The sequence below is a fragment of the Oncorhynchus kisutch genome, linkage group LG16 (genome assembly GCF_002021735.2).
Source record: "Oncorhynchus kisutch isolate 150728-3 linkage group LG16, Okis_V2, whole genome shotgun sequence".
Classification (NCBI taxonomy): Eukaryota; Metazoa; Chordata; class Actinopteri; order Salmoniformes; family Salmonidae; genus Oncorhynchus; species Oncorhynchus kisutch.
Window position 1 is genome coordinate 2,703,603 of NC_034189.2, and position 19,120 is coordinate 2,722,722.

Here is a 19,120-nt window from a genome sequence, read left to right on the forward strand (position 1 = left end):
TCAACACAAAAAATGGCATCACCACAGTCTCCAAACTGTGCCGAGTTCAACGAGACGCCCCGCTTGACCGTAGCTCGTTCTGAGTGCAGCGACTTTGAAAAAAAGAAGGCCCAAAATGCATTTAACGGTCATTCTGATTTTAATGCCCGCTATAGGAGCACCCTACTACGGCCCTCTTTCACTCAGGGCCGTCCTGGGTGCTTTATGGACTGTTAGCCAAGTGCTGGAGGAGGAAATTGACCCGTGCACCTGGTGATTGAAAACGTGCATCTGGTAACCCAAGAGGAAATAGACCCGTGCACCTGGTGATTGAAAACGTGCATCTGGTAACCCAAAAATTCAAATATGGTCCTAAATGCATTTAAGGGTCATTCTGATTTTAATGCCCGCTATAGGAGCACCCTACTACGGCCCTCTTTCACTCAGGGCCGACCTGGGTGCTTTATGGACTGTTAGCCAAGTGCTGGAGGAGGAAATAGAGCCGTGCACCTGGTGATTGAAAACGTGCATCTGGTAACCCAAGAGGAAATAGACCCGTGCACCTGGCGATTGAAAACGTGCATCTGGTAACCCAAAAATTCAAATATGGTCCTAAATGCATTTAAGGGTCATTCTGATTTTAATGCCCGCTATAGGAGCACCCTACTACGGCCCTCTTTCACTCAGGACCGACCTGGGTGCTTTATGGACTGTTAGCCAAGTGCTGGAGGAGGAAATAGAGCCGTGCACCTGGTGATTGAAAACGTGCATCTGGTAACCCAAGAGGAAATAGACCCGTGCACCTGGTGATTGAAAACGTGCATCTGGTAACCCAAAAATTCAAATATGGTCCTAAATGCATTTAAGGGTCATTCTGATATTAATGCCCGCTATGGAAACACCCTACTACGGCCCTCTCTCTGTCAGGGGCGACCTGAGTGCATTATGGACACTTTGAAATTTCACGATGGATACTGATTGTTGTGCATCTGGTAACCCAAAAATTTAAAGATTGTGAATAAGAAGACACAGAGAGGCTTAAAAAGTTAAACTCTCTCTCATGGGATGAAGGGACATACAGGCCTAAAGGCCAAACACCCCTAACCAGGTTATAACCCAAAAGGTGTTTTGATGTACATAACCTTCAAAGGTGAAAATGACTACATTCAACCCTGTGTAGATCGTAGATCAGTCAATTCTTAACTTAAAGACTTAAAACTCAGGATTCTGTAAGTTTCTATGTCAATCAAGACATGTGTTTACTTATAGCTTCCTGTGCCAACCGGAAGTGCCTTTAATTGGGTCACACTGTCTGTTTTGAAGGGTTAGAAAAGTCACATCTCTCCAAAACTTCATATGTGTGACTAGGTAACCCTCATGAACTGTAAATCAGTCATTTCTCCCAACAGATGTCAAAGAAAAGCTTTCACATACACACACAGCAAGGATGGAGTGATAAAGTGCGGTGCTCAAAGACACAGAGAGCAGGCAATGGCATAAACATAATCTCTAGGCCGTGCCGAGTTCAACGAGATATCCCGCTTGACCGTAGCTCGCTCGGTCTAGGCGCAGCGACTATTAGAAAAGTAGGCCCAAAATGAAGCCTGCCCCACAACGTCATTTGCTTTTGGGTGACAGTGAGAGAACCGTTAGGGTGAGAAGCACAATTCGACCTCAGGTACGTTCCTAAGGTCCTCCCGATCCGTGCAAGCCTAACGTTGACCGTGTGGCATTAACCCTTAATAGTTAAAAGAGGGTGTTTACTTCAAAGAGTTTGCATTGACTTCTCTCCCCATAGGAATACATTGCCTGCACCCCTAAATTCAACCTGAAGCCTATGTGGGTTATGAATGTCGTATGAACCTGTCTTCGATGACAATCCATCAGGCCACTACGAGGTCTACCTGTGTTGATTCTAAGCTTCCTGGACCAACCGGAAGTGGTTAAAATCACCCTAAAAGTGTTTATCCATACCCTGCCTGCAGTTTGATAGACATAGTGCATTCAACCCTGTGTAAATCAGTCAATTCTTAACGTAAGGACTTAGAACTCAGGATTCTGTACAAGCATACCCCAGTGAGGATATGTGTTGATTTATAGCTTCCTGTGCCAACCGGAAGTGTCATAATTGGTGTCTCTTGGGCTGTTTCGAGGGGTTAAAAAAGTCAGATCTTTCCAAAACTTCATATATGTGATTAGGCAACCCCCATGAACTGTAAATCAGTCATTTTTCCCATAAAATTTCAAAGGAAAAATAAATCACCCTAAAACACAACTTGGATGGAGGGACGTATTGGGGTGCGTAGAGACAGACAGTGACTGCAATAGTTAGCTTTGTTCGAGCTAAAAAAGAACCGTCAGACCTAGAGTTCCGAAACTTTAGAATCCTGTTCTAGACCTCCGGTCAATAGTGCGTGGTGAGTTACGTGGCTCTAAAAGGTTCTCGGACCGAGAAACAGCCTCGTACATTTGCAATGACTTCAATTCATTTTGACCGTTACGAAAATGACGACATTTAGAAAAGTCTCAGAAACGCAAGACTAGGTGCATTGCGACCGTCTCGTTTCATAGAGACGGACCCCAACGTTTCTGTCCGATAGCTCATTCAAGGACCCCGTAGCAAGTCATGGAAAAAAGTGGATTTTCAGCACCAATTAGGGTTTTGCTCGGACACCAAATGACCGATCGAGCCGAAACTTGGGATTCGGGGTCGCCTCAGCTAGGCCTACACATAACATAAGAAATGGACCCGCAGCTAGAACGTAACTACGTGTTTTATGTTTTTTTTATGGTTTGAACCGAAGGCGTTGTGAATTTTGGGCCAGCTCTGAAGTATGTGATAGTTGGCTACTAAACGAGTTGGAAAAAGTGGGTTTGGTGTCAGTTTGTATCAGTTTGGTGTCAGAATGATATCTAATTGACTGACGGACGGTGACTTGCTGGTGACTCTTGTCCATTTGCAATATGTTTAAACAGTGAGGTACCATCACCAAAGTGACATTCTGAAATCAACCCTAACGAGCGACTGAGATTAACCAGAATCACTGCCCAGCCATCCCAAGTTCATCAGGCCAGTCAATTTCACATTCCCTGAGGATTTTTATAGCATGACAAATTCGTGATGGTACCTGCCCATTGAACCATATTGCAAATGCCAGTGACTTTGCAAAAGTAAGAAAACATAAACAAATGGACATAATGAAATCACCATATTTTTATTTTTGGGTTACCAGTTGCACAACAATGCACGTACACTTGCAATATGATTCAACAGTGAAAAAACCTCACAAAATGGACATGATGAAGTCAACACAACGAGCGATGGAAAGGAGCAACTATCACTGCCAGGCCATCCTGTGTTCATCAGGCCAGTCAATTTCACATTCCCTGAGGATTTTTATAGCATGACAAATTCGTGATGGTACCTGCCCATTGAACCATATTGCAAATGCCAGTGACTTTGCAAAAGTAAGAAAACATAAACAAATGGACATAATGAAATCACCATATTTTTATTTTTGGGTTACCAGTTGCACAACAATGCACGTACACTTGCAATATGATTCAACAGTGAAAAAACCTCACAAAATGGACATGATGAAGTCAACACAACGAGCGATGGAAAGGAGCAACTATCACTGCCAGGCCATCCTGTGTTCATCAGGCCAGTCAATTTCACATTCCTTGAGGATTTTTATAGCATGACAAATTCGTGATGGTACCTGCCCATTGAACCATATTGCAAATGCCCAGTGACTTTGCAAAAGTAAGAAAACATAAACAAATGGACATAATGAAATCACCATATTTTTATTTTTGGGTTACCAGTTGCACAACAATGCACGTACACTTGCAATATGATTCAACAGTGAAAAAACATCACAAAATGGACATGATGAAGTCAACACAATGAGCGATGGAAAGGAGCAACTATCACTGCCAGGCCATCCCGAGTTCATCTGGCCAGTCAATTTTGCATTTCTGCAGGATTTTTGAGCATGTCAAATTTCATATGGTAAATGCCCATTGAACCATATTGCAAATGCCCGTACACTTGCAATATGATTAAACAGTGAAAAAACATCACAAAATGGACATGATGAAGTCAACACAATGAGCGATGGAAAGGAGCAACTATCACTGCCAGGCCATCCCGAGTTCATCTGGCCAGTCAATTTTGCATTTCTGCAGGATTTTTGAGCATGTCAAATTTCATATGGTAAATGCCCATTGAACCATATTGCAAATGCCCGTACACTTGCAATATGATTAAACAGTGAAAAAACATCACAAAATGGACATGATGAAGTCAACACAATGAGCGATGGAACGGAGCAACTATCACTGCCAGGCCATCCCGAGTTCATCTGGCCAGTCAATTTTGCATTTCTGCAGGATTTTTGAGCATGTCAAATTTCATATGGTAAATGCCCATTGAACCATATTGCAAATGCCCGTACACTTGCAATATGATTAAACAGTGAAAAAACATCACAAAATGGACATGATGAAGTCAACACAATGAGCGATGGAACGGAGCAACTATCACTGCCAGGCCATCCCGAGTTCATCTGGCCAGTCAATTTTGCATTTCTGCAGGATTTTTGAGCATGTCAAATTTCATATGGTAAATGCCCATTGAACCATATTGCAAATGCCCGTACACTTGCAATATGATTCAACAGTGAAAAAACATCACAAAATGGACATGATGAAGTCAACACAATGAGCGATGGAAAGGAGCAACTATCACTGCCAGGCCATCCCGAGTTCATCTGGCCAGTCAATTTTGCATTTCTGCAGGATTTTTGAGCATGTCAAATTTCATATGGTAAATGCCCATTGAACCATATTGCAAATGCCCGTACACTTGCAATATGATTAAACAGTGAAAAAACATCACAAAATGGACATGATGAAGTCAACACAATGAGCGATGGAAAGGAGCAACTATCACTGCCAGGCCATCCCGAGTTCATCTGGCCAGTCAATTTTGCATTTCTGCAGGATTTTTGAGCATGTCAAATTTCTTATGGTATTTGGCCCCAAAAAAACACATGATGAATTGACATAAAATCGAAACAATTTCGAAAAACGGTCCAGAAAGAACTTTTTTACGAGGGTGATAAGTTTTTTAAAAAGTTCAAATTTTCGACTTTTGACTTCATATGAAATCACATTGTGAATTTGGCTAATAAAATTGGACAAAAGTATGTTGATACAGTTCTTATACATGTGTAATTGACACAAAAATGGAAAGAATTTTGAAAAAACGGTCCAGAAAACACTTTTTTAAGGGTGTGTGAAGTTTTTTACAACATTTTGACATTTTTGACTTTTGACTTTTGACTTCCTATGAAATCACATTGTAAATGGACAAAACATATTTCTTATGCGCATGTAAAAAAATATATATATATGCTAATAAAATTGGACAAAAGTATATTCATACAGTTCTTACACATGTGTAATTGACAAAAAAATCGAAAGAATTTCGAAAAACGGTCCAGAAAGCACTTTTTTAAGGGGTGATAATTTTTGACAAAAAAATCATTTTTTCAAAATTTTGTTTTTGGATGTTGACTTGATGTCCATTTCCAATATGAAAAACCACGGTGGAGCGCACTCACCCCCTGTTGGATTTTTGAAGTGTTACAACTGGCAATAGCCATATGACATTTGCCATCAACTTTGCACGAATTGGCGTCCAATTGGGTGGTATTGTCCAATGTGTGTATGGTTTGTCCGGTGCCAATGTGTTGCCATTCATTTTTGTCCACTTCAGGGGGGTCTTCCCTTACATGGAGGATTGAGGAGGAGGTGATGGCGGCTCTTCGGACACAGCCCGGGCCCGATAACGGCCACCCGGCCGGTTGTTCGTGCCTGATTCGGTTCGTTCTGCTGTCCTTCAGTGGTCCCACGCCAGCAAGATAGCTTGTCACCCTGGTGTTGCTCGGACTATGGCGTTACTGCGCAGACGATTTTGGTGGCCTGCCATGGGAGAAGATACCCGGAGGTTTGTTGCCGCTTGTCCTGTTTGTGCGCAGAATAAGAGTACCAATCGGGCCAGCTCTGGGCTTCTTCACCCCTTACCTATTCCCCGGTGACCTTGGTCGCATCTGGCCCTGGATTTTGTCACGGGGTTGCCCTCTTCTGTTGGTAACACGGTTATTCTGACCATTGTGGATAGATTCAGCAAGTTTGCACACTTTGTTCCCCTCTCCAAGCTGCCTTCTGCCACTGAGACGTCCGAGATCCTGGTTAGGGAGGTGTTCAGGGTCCACGGGTTGCCCTGTGACATTGTTTCTGACCGTGGTCCTCAGTTTACCTCTGCTGTCTGGAAGTCCTTCTGTTTGGCCATTGGAGCTACAGTCAGTCTCACATCTGGATTTCACCCCCAATCTAATGGTCAGGCGGAGAGAGCCAACCAGAAGATGGAGTCCACGCTGCGCTGTCTTGTTTCCTCTGATCCCACCTCTTGGTCCTCTCAATTACCCTGGGTCGAGTATGCTCATAATACTCTCTCTTCATCTGCCACTGGGATGTCTCCCTTCCAGTGCCTGTACGGTTACCAACCTCCCTTGTTTCCTTCTCAGGAGCGGGATCTCTCGGTTCCTTCTGTCCAGACCCACATTCGTCGTTGCCACCGCACCTGGCATCGGGCCAGGAAGGCCCTCCTTAAGGTTTCTGACCGGTATCAGATCCAGGCGAATCGTCGCCGTATTCCTGCCCCCGCTTATACCATTGGAGATAAGGTTTGGTTGTGTTCGTTTACCTGGATGATATCCTCATCTTCTCGAAGATGTATTCCTGCCCCCGCTTATACCATTGGAGATAAGGTTTGGTTGGCTACACGGGATCTTCCTCTACGGACTGAGTCGAGGAAACTGTCACCGAAGTTCATTGGTCCGTTTGTAGTGGAGAAGATCATTAATCCTGTTGTGGTCCGACTCAAGTTGCCTGCTACACTAAGAGTACATCCCACCTTTCATGTCTCCTGCCTCAAGCCGGTTCTCCTCAGTCCTCTGTTGCCCCCTCCTCCTCGTCCTCCTCCTCCTCGGATGATCGGAGGTGGTCCTGTCTACATGGTGCGCCGCATCATGGACTTCAGACGGCGGGGTCGAGGGTTCCAGTATTTAGTGGATTGGGAAGGATATGGTCCTGAGGAGAGGAGTTGGATTCCTCGGCGTCAGATCCTTGACGATGACCTGCTTCGTGACTTTTACCGCCTCCACCCTGGCGCTCCGGGTAGTCCGCCCGGTGGCGTTCGTCGGAGGGGGGGGGGTACTGTCACGAATCCCGTTTCCTGAGTCTGTTTTTTGCCAGTGTTCTGTCCTGGAGTGTTTTTTTCCGGCGTCCTGGAACGCACCCTGTCTGGTTGCCGGGCAATGTAGCCAGTTGGGAGTTCTGATTACCCGCACCTGTATCCCATCAGCTATCTGCACACCTGGTCCTGATCATCATCTCTCCTCTTCATAAGCCCGGACCTGACAACCATTCCCTGCCGGATCGTTAGCCATGAACATTACTCACCCGGATCATTTACCCCATTCCCGTCTGGTCGTCGGAGGATTCCGCTTCCCCATTGGATCCACCTATTTACTCCCATCAACTCACCACCGCTGCCCGCTACGCCACCTGGATATATCTACCCATTCACATTCACTTGTAAATAAATACTCATCTTCTTTCCTACTCTCCTTGTCCTGGTCTGCTTCTGGGTTCAATTTTGAAGAAACGTGACACATAATTCTACCAAGCTTGATACAGCTTCAACTAGCACTGACGTGTCAAGTGAGAGGTGTCAAAGCCCATTAGCACAACAATGGCAGGAGAGTCACACAGTCTACCCCAACCAAATGGAGAGGCCTTAGAAGCTGCCTCCCACTGTTCAGAGGTAATTAAAAAACAGTACCCTGTGTATGTAAAGAATGATAAGGCAAGAAAAGATTACAAAATGAAGCTCCTTATGGAAAATCAAGAGACACTTTTTGCTGACTATTACAAAAATGGGAACATCAGCAACCTTATCTTCCACACAAACCATCCCCTGGCACAGTGCTATATTAGCACACTACCCCTTTGTTAAGAGAGCAGTTAACGAGGGGTGGAAACTCAGAATACTTGATAATGAGGACTCTCGAGTCAGGTAATATAAATATCTATAAGTCCGGAACAGTAATGGTACAGGGTAACCCCAAACGGTTTCAGCTGGACTTTCACCTAATCAAAGAATTAGCCCAGCAGGAGAAGCTCTCCCTTGATAAAGATACCCCCACCCCGAGCGGGTCAGACCAGACCTCTTCATTATGTAACCCCACAGACGAGCAACCCCCAACGGAGAGTCAACCTCCCAGCACAGATTACCACCCCCTCATTGAAATGAAGGACAAATTCACCCAGCTGGAGGTAAGGCAGGTGGAGCTGGAACAGCAGGTGATTACACTTCAGTCAGCACAGATCCAGACAACAGTCAAGCACAACAACACCCCCTTAACCAGACCCGGAATGCTGGAGTTGGAGAGAGACTTATCTGCACTCTGGACAGTGGTGAGACAACTTCAACAGGAGAAAGAGCAGGATCAAGAGAAGAACAGAGCACAAGAGGAGAGGATCAGACTGTTGGAGTAGAGGTTGAGGGGGATGGAGGAGAGGGTGAGAGGGACGGAGGAGAGGTTGAGGGGGACGGCGTGTGACAGAGAACAACCCACTAGAGAGGTGGCCACCCCCACAGAGAAGCCAGCAGAACAGCCCACCTCAGCACCCGACAAAAGTCCCGACACCACAGCAGAACAGTCCACACCAGACCCTGACCATAGAGTCGACATCGCAGCAGAACAGACAAATGAAGAACCCCAAGCCCAGAGGCTCTCACCCCTCTGAGCACCCCCCCTGTCAGCCACCCTGATAGCCCTTCTGACAACCCCCCCACACCCACTGAGGACAAACACAAGACACAGATTGTACTACTTATGGACTCAAATGGGAAATATATAGAAGAAAAAAAACTTTTTCCCAAACACAGTGTGTCTAAACTCTGGTGTCCAAACACCCAGCGCGCCCTCGACCTTCTGTCTGAGGACCAACTAGGCTCACCTAGCCACATAATAATACACACAGGCACAAACGACCTGAGAGCACAGCAGGAAAGGGTGGCCACAGCACTGAAGGGAGTGATTGAAAAGGCTTCTTCTACTTTCCCCAACGCACAAGTGGTTATCTCCACCCTGCTACCACGAAAAGACTTCCACCCTGCCACAATACAGCGGGTAAACGCGAGTATTTCTTGTGACTGTGCCTCAAAACCAAATGTTTTCCTGGCCCACCTCTCCACCCTGGACTTGAACAGCCTCTATGACCAGGTCCACCTCTACAAGGCAGCAGTGCCCACCTTTGCCCGAACTCTAAAGGACATCGCTCTCAAACGTATCCCCAACACTTCACACAGGAGCAACAGATCAATAGACACCCCACCCAGACAAGCGAGACACCCTCCCAGATCTGCAGGACCCCCCCCTGGACCTACACATAGAGGACCCACGCCAAGAGGAATTACATCCAGACCACAGCACCCCCAGACACATCCACACCCCCACCCCAACCAATCAACACCCCCCCACGTCACCCATGCCCACACCCCATTTAGGCCCCCTCAGATCAGACCTATGCCACTCCTGCCCACCCCATGCACCCCACCCCCGCAAAGAGGGCCTCAACATGGAAGCCACACATACGCCCAGGTAGTGAGCGGGCAAACAGTCCCAACCCCCACTCTCACACTCGCCCAAGCCAATGGCATGTACCGGATGCTCAGCAGGCTCTGCTCACACTTACTGGCCTGAGGACAAACCACGACCAACAACATTGGACACTCTATGGAACAAAAAGCCTTCACTATATCATCCTGGAATATCCAAGGCCTGAGGTCATCTGCTTTTGGCCTAAAGAGCAGAAACCCAGACTTCACCAAAGAAATCGGTAATACAGACATTGTCATCCTGCAAGAAACCTGGTATAGAGGAGACGGACCCACTGGTTGCCCTCTAGGTTACAGAGAGCTGGTAGTCCCATCCACCAAACTACCAGATGTGAAACAGGGAAGGGACTCAGGGGGTATGCTAATTTGATATTGAGTAGACCTAACTCACGCCATTAAATTAATCAAAACAGGAACATTCTACATTTGGCTAGAAATTCAAAGGGAAATTATCCTAACAGAGAAAAATGTCCTCCTGGGTGCTACCTATATCCCCCCACTAGAATCCCCATACTTTAATGAAGACAGCTTCTCCATCCTGGAGGGGGAAATCAATCATTTCCAGGCCCAGGGACATGTACTAGTCTGTGGCGACCTAAATGCCAGAACCGGACAAGAACCTGACACCCTCAGCACACAGGGGGACAAACACCTGCCTGGAGGTGACAGCATTCCCTCCCACATATGCCCCCCTAGGCACAACTATGACAACACAACCAACAAAAATGGGTCACAACTCCTGCAGCTCTGTCGCACTCTGGGTATGTACATAGTCAATGGTAGGCTTCAAGGGGACTCCTATGGTAGGTACACCTATAGCTCATCTCTTGGCAGTAGTACTGTAGACTACTTTATCACTTACCTCAACCCAGAGTCTCTCAGAGCGTTCACAGTCAGCCCACTGACACCCCTATCAGACCACAGCAAAATCACAGTCTACTTAAACAGAGCAATACTCAATCATGAGGCATCAAAGCCAAAGGAACTGAGTAACATTAAGAAATGCTATAGATGGAAGGAATGCAGTTTGGAAACCTACCAAAAAACAATTAGGCAACAACAAATTCAATCCCTTTTAGACAATTTCCTGGGTAAAACGTTCCACTGTAAGAGTGAAGATGTATACTTGACAGTAGAAAATCTTAACAGTATATTTGACCTCTCAGCTTCCCTATCAAATCTAAAAATCTCAAATAGAAAACCGAAGAAAATTAACAATAACGACAAATGGTTTGATGAAGAATGCAAAAATCTAAGAAAGAAATTGAGAAACCTGTACAATCAAAAACATAGAGACCCGGAAAACCTGAGTCTACGCCTTCACTATGGTGAATCACTAAAACAATACAGAAATACACTACGGAAAAAGAAGGAACAGCATGTCAGAAATCAGCTCAATGTAATTGAAGAATCCATAGACTCTAACCACTTCTGGGAAAATTGGAAAACACTAAACAAACAACAACACAAAGAATTATCTATCCAAAATGGAGATGTCTGGATAAACCACTTCTCCAATATCTTTATCTCTATAACAAAGAATAAACAGCAAAAACATATACATGATCAAACACAGATCTCAGAATCAACTATTACAGACGACCAGAACCCACTGGATTATCCAATTACATTGAATGAGTTACAGGACAAAATAAAAACCCTCCAACCCAAAAAGGCCTGTGGTGTTGATGGTATCCTCAATGAAATGATCAAATATACAGACAACAAATTCCAATTGGCTATACTAAAACTCTTTAACATCATCCTTAGCTCTGGCATCTTCCCCAATATTTGGAACCAAGGACTGATCAGCCCAATCCACAAAAGTGGAAACAAACTTGACCCCAATAACTACCGTGGAATGTGCGTCAACAGTAACCTTGGGAAAATCCTCTGCATTATCATTAACAGCAGACTCGTACATTTCCTCAATGAAAACAATGTACTGAGCAAATGTCAAATTGGCTTTTTACCAAATTACCGTACAACAGACCATGTATTCACCCTGCACACCCTAATTGACAAACAAACAAACCAAAACAATTTGGCATGAGGGTCTGCTATACAAACTGATGGAACTGATGGAACTGAGTGGTGTTGGGGGTAAAACATACAACATTATAAAATCCATGTACACAAACAACAAGTGTGCGGTTAAAATTGGCAAAAAAAAACACACATTTCTTCAAACAGGGTCGTGGGGTGAGACAGGGATGCAGTTTAAGCCCCACCCTCTTCAACATATATATCATGAATTGGCGCGGGCACTAGAAAAGTCTGCAGCACCTGGCCTCACCCTGCTAGAATCTGAAGTCAAATGTCTGCTGTTTTTGATGATCTGGTGCTTCTGTCACCAACCAAGGAGGGCCTACAGCAGCACCTAGATCTTCTGCACAGATTCTGTCAGACCTGGGCCCTGACAGTAGATCTCAGTAAGACGAAAATAATGGTGTTCCAAAAAAGGTCCAGTCACCAGGACCACAAATACAATTTCCATCTAGACACTGTTGCCCTAGAGCACACAAAAATATATACATACCTTGGCCTAAACATCAGCGCCACAGGTAACTTCCACAAAGCTGTGAACGATCTGAGAGACAAGGCAAGAAGGGCATTCTATGCCATCAAAAAGAACATAAATTTCAACTTACCAATTAGGATTTGGCTAAAGATACTTGAATCAGTCATAGAGCCCATTGCCCTTTATGGTTATGAGATCTGGGGTCCGCTCACCAACCAAGACTTCACAAAATGGGACAAACACCAAATTAAGACTCTGCACGCAGAATTCTGCAAAAATATCCCCCGTGTACAACGTAGAACACCAAATAATGCATGCAGAGCAGAATTAGGCCGATACCCACTAATTATCAAAATCCAGAAAAGAGCCGTTAAATTCTATAACCACTTAAAAGGAAGCGATTCCCAAACCTTCCACAACAAAGCCATCACCTACAGAGAGATGAACCTGGAGAAGAGTCCCCTAAGCAAGCTGGTTCACAAACACAAACACACCCTACAGAGCCCCAGGACAGCAGCACAATTAGACCCAACCAAATCATGAGAAAACAAAAAGATAATTACTTGACACATTGGAAAGAATTAACAAAAAAACAGAGCAAACTACAATGCTATTTGGCCCTACACAGAGAGTACACAGCGGCAGAATACCTGACCACTGTGACTGACCCAAAATTAAGGAAAGCTTTGACTATGTACAGACTCAGTGAGCATAGCCTTGCTATTGAGAAAGGCCGCCGTAGGCAGACATGGCTCTCAAGAGAAGACAGGCTATGTGCTCACTGCCCACAAAATGAGGTGGAAACTGAGCTGCACTTCCTAACCTCCTGCCCAATGTATGACCATATTAGAGATACATATTTCCCTCAGATTACACAGATCCACAAAGAATTCGAAAACAAATCCAATTTTGATAAACTCCCATATCTACTGGGTGAAAGTCCACAGTGTGCCATCACAGCAGCAAGATTTGTGACCTGTTGCCACGAGAAAAGGGCAACCAGTGAAGAACACACACCATTGTAAATACAACCCATATTTACACTTATTTATTTTATCTTGTGTCCTTTACCATTTGTACATTGTTAAAACACTGTATATATATAATATGACATTTGTAATGTCTTTATTGTTTTGAAACTTCTGTATGTGTAATGTTTACTGTTAATCTTTATTGTTTATTTCACTTTATATACTCACTTTATATATTATCTACCTCACTTGCTTTGGCAATGTTAACACATGTTTCCCATGCCAATAAAGCTCTTGAATTGAATTGAATTGAGAGAGTACTTACAGAGCTGCCAGCAGAGTGGTGTCAGTTCTCTCATGTTTTGATGCTGAGTGAGACTGAACTCCAGTTTTAGACTTATAGACAGTATGCCTCTTTCCTGTTCTGACCACACACACACGGCCCTGCTGACGTTGTGAAACAGAGGAAGAGAGAGTAGATTATCTTGTCTATACTTCCTCTACCACTGTATATTTCTTCATTGCCACTTCTCCCACCCCTGGACTAGGATCATATCCGTTAATGCCAACCATTCCCATGTGCTCAACTGTGTTATTCTGAGAGGACTGACCTCTAACCCCTACTGTCAGACACTACTGTAGATCTGAGAGGACTGACCTCTAACCCCTACTGTCAGACACTACTGTAGATCTGAGAGGATTGACCTCTAACCCCTACTGTCAGTCACTACTATAGGGAGGAGGAGCTAAAGGCTCGAGAGTAGGGTCTCGGGAGTAGGGTCCAGGGAGTAGGGTCTAGGGAGTAGGGTCTAGGGAGTAGGGTCCAGGGAGTAGGGTCTAGGGAGTAGGGTCCAGGGTCCAGGGAGTAGGGTCTAGGTAGTAGGGTCTAGGGAGTAGGGTCCAGGGAGTAGGGTCCAGGGAGTAGGGTCCAGGGAGTAGGGTCTAGGGAGTAGGGTCTAGGGAGTAGGGTCCAGAGAGTAGGTTCTAGGGAGTAGGGTCTAGGGAGTAGGGTCTAGGGAGTAGGGTCCAGGGAGTAGGGTCTAGGGAGTAGGGTCTAGGGAGTAGGGTCCAGAGAGTAGGGAGTAGGGTCCAGAGAGTAGGGTCTAGGGAGTAGGGGCTAGGGAGTAGGGGCTAGGGTCTAGGGAGTAGAGGCTAAGGGTTGGACCATGGTGCTTTTCTTCATTAGACACAACTCTGCTAAACGGCTCCCTCTTCTGTTCAGTTTATGCAGCTTTGCCTAGTTGACATCTTACTAGTAGCTGTAATACCATGGAGAACCAGAGGAACCAATACAATGTTGTTCACTACACTACCTTGTTCCTGTCCTCTGTAGCTGTAGTACCACAGAGAACCAGAGAGGAACCAATACAATGTTGTTCACTACACTACCTTGTTCCTGTCCTCTGTAGCTGTAATACCACAGAGAACCAGAGAGGAACCAATACAATGTTGTTCACTACACTACCTTGTTCCTGTCCTCTGTAGCTGTAGTACCACAGAGAACCAGAGAGGAACCAATACAATGTTGTTCACTACACTACCTTGTTCCTGTCCTCTGTAGCTGTAATACCACAGAGAACCAATACAATGTTGTTCACTACACCACCTTGTTCCTGTCCTCTGTAGCTGTAATACCACAGAGAACCAAGAGGAGCCAATACAATGTTGTTCACTACACTACCTTGTTCCTGTCCTCTGTAGCTGTAATACCACAGAGAACCAGAGAGGAACCAATACAATGTTGTTCACTACACTACCTTGTTCCTGTCCTCTGTAGCTGTAATACCACAGAGAACCAGAGAGGAACCAATACAATGCTGTTCACTACACTACCTTGTTCCTGTCCTCTGTAGCTGTAGTACCACAGAGAACCAGAGAGGAACCAATACAATGTTGTTCACTACACTACCTTGTTCCTGTCCTCTGTAGCTGTAGTACCACAGAGAACCAGAGAGGAACCAATACAATGTTGTTCACTACACTACCTTGTTCCTGTCCTCTGTAGCTGTAGTACCACAGAGAACCAGAGAGGAACCAATACAATGTTGTTCACTACACTACCTTGTTCCTGTCCTCTGTAGCTGTAATACCACAGAGAACCAATACAATGTTGTTCACTACACTACCTTGTTCCTGTCCTCTGTAGCTGTAATACCACAGAGAACCAATACAATGTTGTTCACTACACTACCTTGTTCCTGTCCTCTGTAGCTGTAATACCACAGAGAACCAATACAATGTTGTTCACTACACTACCTTGTTCCTGTCCTCTGAAGCTGTAGTACCACAAAGAACCAGAGAGGAACCAATACAATGTTGTTCACTACACTACCTTGTTCCTGTCCTCTGTAGCTGTAATACCACAGAGAACCAGAGAGGAACCAATACAATGTTGTTCACTACACTACCTTGTTCCTGTCCTCTGTAGCTGTAGTACCACAGAGAACCAATACAATGTGGTTCACTACACTACCTTGTTCCTGTCCTCTGTAGCTGTAATACCACAGAGAACCAATACAATGTGGTTCACTACACCACCATGTTCCTGTCCTCTGTAGCTGTAATACCACAGAGAACCAATACAATGTTGTTCACTACACTACCTTGTTCCTGTCCTCTGTAGCTGTAGTACCACAGAGAACCAGAGAGGAACCAATACAATGTTGTTCACTACACTACCTTGTTCCTGTCCTCTGTAGCTGTAATACCACAGAGAACCAATACAATGTTGTTCACTACACTACCTTGTTCCTGTCCTCTGTAGCTGTAGTACCACAGAGAACCAGAGAGGAACCAATACAATGTTGTTCACCACCTTGTTCCTGTCCTCTGTAGCTGTAGTACCACAGAGAACCAGAGAGGAACCAATACAATGTTGTTCACTACACTACCTTGTTCCTGTCCTCTGTAGCTGTAATACCACAGAGAACCAATACAATGTGGTTCACTACACCACCTTGTTCCTGTCCTCTGTAGCTGTAATACCACAGAGAACCAATACAATGTTGTTCACTACACTACCTTGTTCCTGTCCTCTGTAGCTGTAATACCACAGAGAACCAATACAATGTTGTTCACTACACTACCTTGTTCCTGTCCTCTGTAGCTGTAATACCACAGAGAACCAATACAATGTTGTTCACTACACTACCTTGTTCCTGTCCTCTGTAGCTGTAATACCACAGAGAACCAGAGGAGGAACCAATACAATGTTGTTCACTACACTACCTTGTTCCTGTCCTCTGTAGCTGTAATACCACAGAGAACCAGAGAGGAACCAATACAATGTTGTTCACTACACTACCTTGTTCCTGTCCTCTGTAGCTGTAGTACCACAGAGAACCAATACAATGTGGTTCACTACACTACCTTGTTCCTGTCCTCTGTAGCTGTAATACCACAGAGAACCAGAGAGGAACCAATACAATGTTGTTCACTACACTACCTTGTTCCTGTCCTCTGTAGCTGTAGTACCACAGAGAACCAATACAATGTTGTTCACTACACCACCTTGTTCCTGTCCTCTGTAGCTGTAGTACCACAGAGAACCAGAGAGGAACCAATACAATGTTGTTCACTACACTACCTTGTTCCTGTCCTCTGTAGCTGTAATACCACAGAGAACCAATACAATGTTGTTCACTACACTACCTTGTTCCTGTCCTCTGTAGCTGTAGTACCACAGAGAACCAATACAATGTTGTTCACTACACCACCTTGTTCCTGTCCTCTGTAGCTGTAATACCACAGAGAACCAATACAATGTTGTTCACTACACTACCTTGTTCCTGTCCTCTGTAGCTGTAATACCACAGAGAACCAGAGGAGGAACCAATACAATGTTGTTCACTACACTAACTTGTTCCTGTCCTCTGTAGCTGTAATACCACAGAGAACCAGAGAGGAACCAATACAATGTTGTTCACTACACTACCTTGTTCCTGTCCTCTGTAGCTGTAGTACCACAGAGAACCAATACAATGTGGTTCACTACACCACCTTGTTCCTGTCCTCTGTAGCTGTAATACCACAGAGAACCAATACAATGTTGTTCACTACACTACCTTGTTCCTGTCCTCTGTAGCTGTAATACCACAGAGAACCAATACAATGTTGTTCACTACACTACCTTGTTCCTGTCCTCTGTAGCTGTAATACCACAGAGAACCAATACAATGTTGTTCACTACACTACCTTGTTCCTGTCCTCTGTAGCTGTAATACCACAGAGAACCAATACAATGTTGTTCACTACACTACCTTGTTCCTGTCCTCTGTAGCTGTAATACCACAGAGAACCAGAGGAGGAACCAATACAATGTTGTTCACTACACTACCTTGTTCCTGTCCTCTGTAGCTGTAATACCACAGAGAACCAGAGAGGAACCAATACAATGTTGTTCACTACACTACCTTGTTCCTGTCCTCTGTAGCTGTAGTACCACAGAGAACCAATACAATGTGGTTCACTACACTACCTTGTTCCTGTCCTCTGTAGCTGTAATACCACAGAGAACCAGAGAGGAACCAATACAATGTTGTTCACTACACTACCTTGTTCCTGTCCTCTGTAGCTGTAGTACCACAGAGAACCAATACAATGTTGTTCACTACACCACCTTGTTCCTGTCCTCTGTAGCTGTAGTACCACAGAGAACCAGAGAGGAACCAATACAATGTTGTTCACTACACTACCTTGTTCCTGTCCTCTGTAGCTGTAATACCACAGAGAACCAATACAATGTTGTTCACTACACTACCTTGTTCCTGTCCTCTGTAGCTGTAGTACCACAGAGAACCAATACAATGTTGTTCACTACACCACCTTGTTCCTGTCCTCTGTAGCTGTAATACCACAGAGAACCAATACAATGTTCTTCACTACACTACCTTGTTCCTGTCCTCTGTAGCTGTAATACCACAGAGAACCAGAGGAGGAACCAATACAATGTTGTTCACTACACTAACTTGTTCCTGTCCTCTGTAGCTGTAATACCACAGAGAACCAGAGAGGAACCAATACAATGTTGTTCACTACACTACCTTGTTCCTGTCCTCTGTAGCTGTAGTACCACAGAGAACCAATACAATGTTGTTCACTACACTACCTTGTTCCTGTCCTCTGTAGCTGTAATACCACAGAGAACCAATACAATGTTGTTCACTACACTACCTTGTTCCTGTCCTCTGTAGCTGTAATACCACAGAGAACCAGAGGAGGAACCAATACAATGTTGTTCACTACACTACCTTGTTCCTGTCCTCTGTAGCTGTAATACCACAGAGAACCAGAGAGGAACCAATACAATGTTGTTCACTACACTACCTTGTTCCTGTCCTCTGTAGCTGTAGTACCACAGAGAACCAATACAATGTGGTTCACTACACTACCTTGTTCCTGTCCTCTGTAGCTGTAATACCACAGAGAACCAGAGAGGAACCAATACAATGTTGTTCACTACACTACCTTGTTCCTGTCCTCTGTAGCTGTAGTACCACAGAGAACCAATACAATGTTGTTCACTACACCACCTTGTTCCTGTCCTCTGTAGCTGTAGTACCACAGAGAACCAGAGAGGAACCAATACAATGTTGTTCACTACACTACCTTGTTCCTGTCCTCTGTAGCTGTAATACCACAGAGAACCAATACAATGTTGTTCACTACACTACCTTGTTCCTGTCCTCTGTAGCTGTAGTACCACAGAGAACCAATACAATGTTGTTCACTACACCACCTTGTTCCTGTCCTCTGTAGCTGTAATACCACAGAGAACCAATACAATGTTCTTCACTACACTACCTTGTTCCTGTCCTCTGTAGCTGTAATACCACAGAGAACCAGAGGAGGAACCAATACAATGTTGTTCACTACACTAACTTGTTCCTGTCC

General features: G+C 44.7%; 1 protein-coding gene across 4 annotated transcripts in view; it reads right to left on the minus strand.

The window, feature by feature from the left end:
* The window catches only part of LOC116353903 (Fc receptor-like protein 5), a 48,361-nt gene extending 34,702 nt beyond the window's left edge, over positions 1-13,659 (minus strand). For 2 of the 4 annotated variants that reach the window (XM_031791576.1, XM_031791575.1), the window contains exon 1: positions 13,554-13,643. In XM_031791576.1, the coding sequence (XP_031647436.1) occupies positions 13,554-13,587 (34 nt within the window). In that variant the 5' untranslated portion in view covers positions 13,588-13,643. Of the gene's footprint in view, positions 1-13,553 lie in introns of all 4 variants that reach the window. The other 2 variants (XR_004203270.1, XM_031791577.1) reach the window with 2 other exon arrangements.
* Between the last annotated feature and the right edge of the window lie 5,461 nt (positions 13,660-19,120).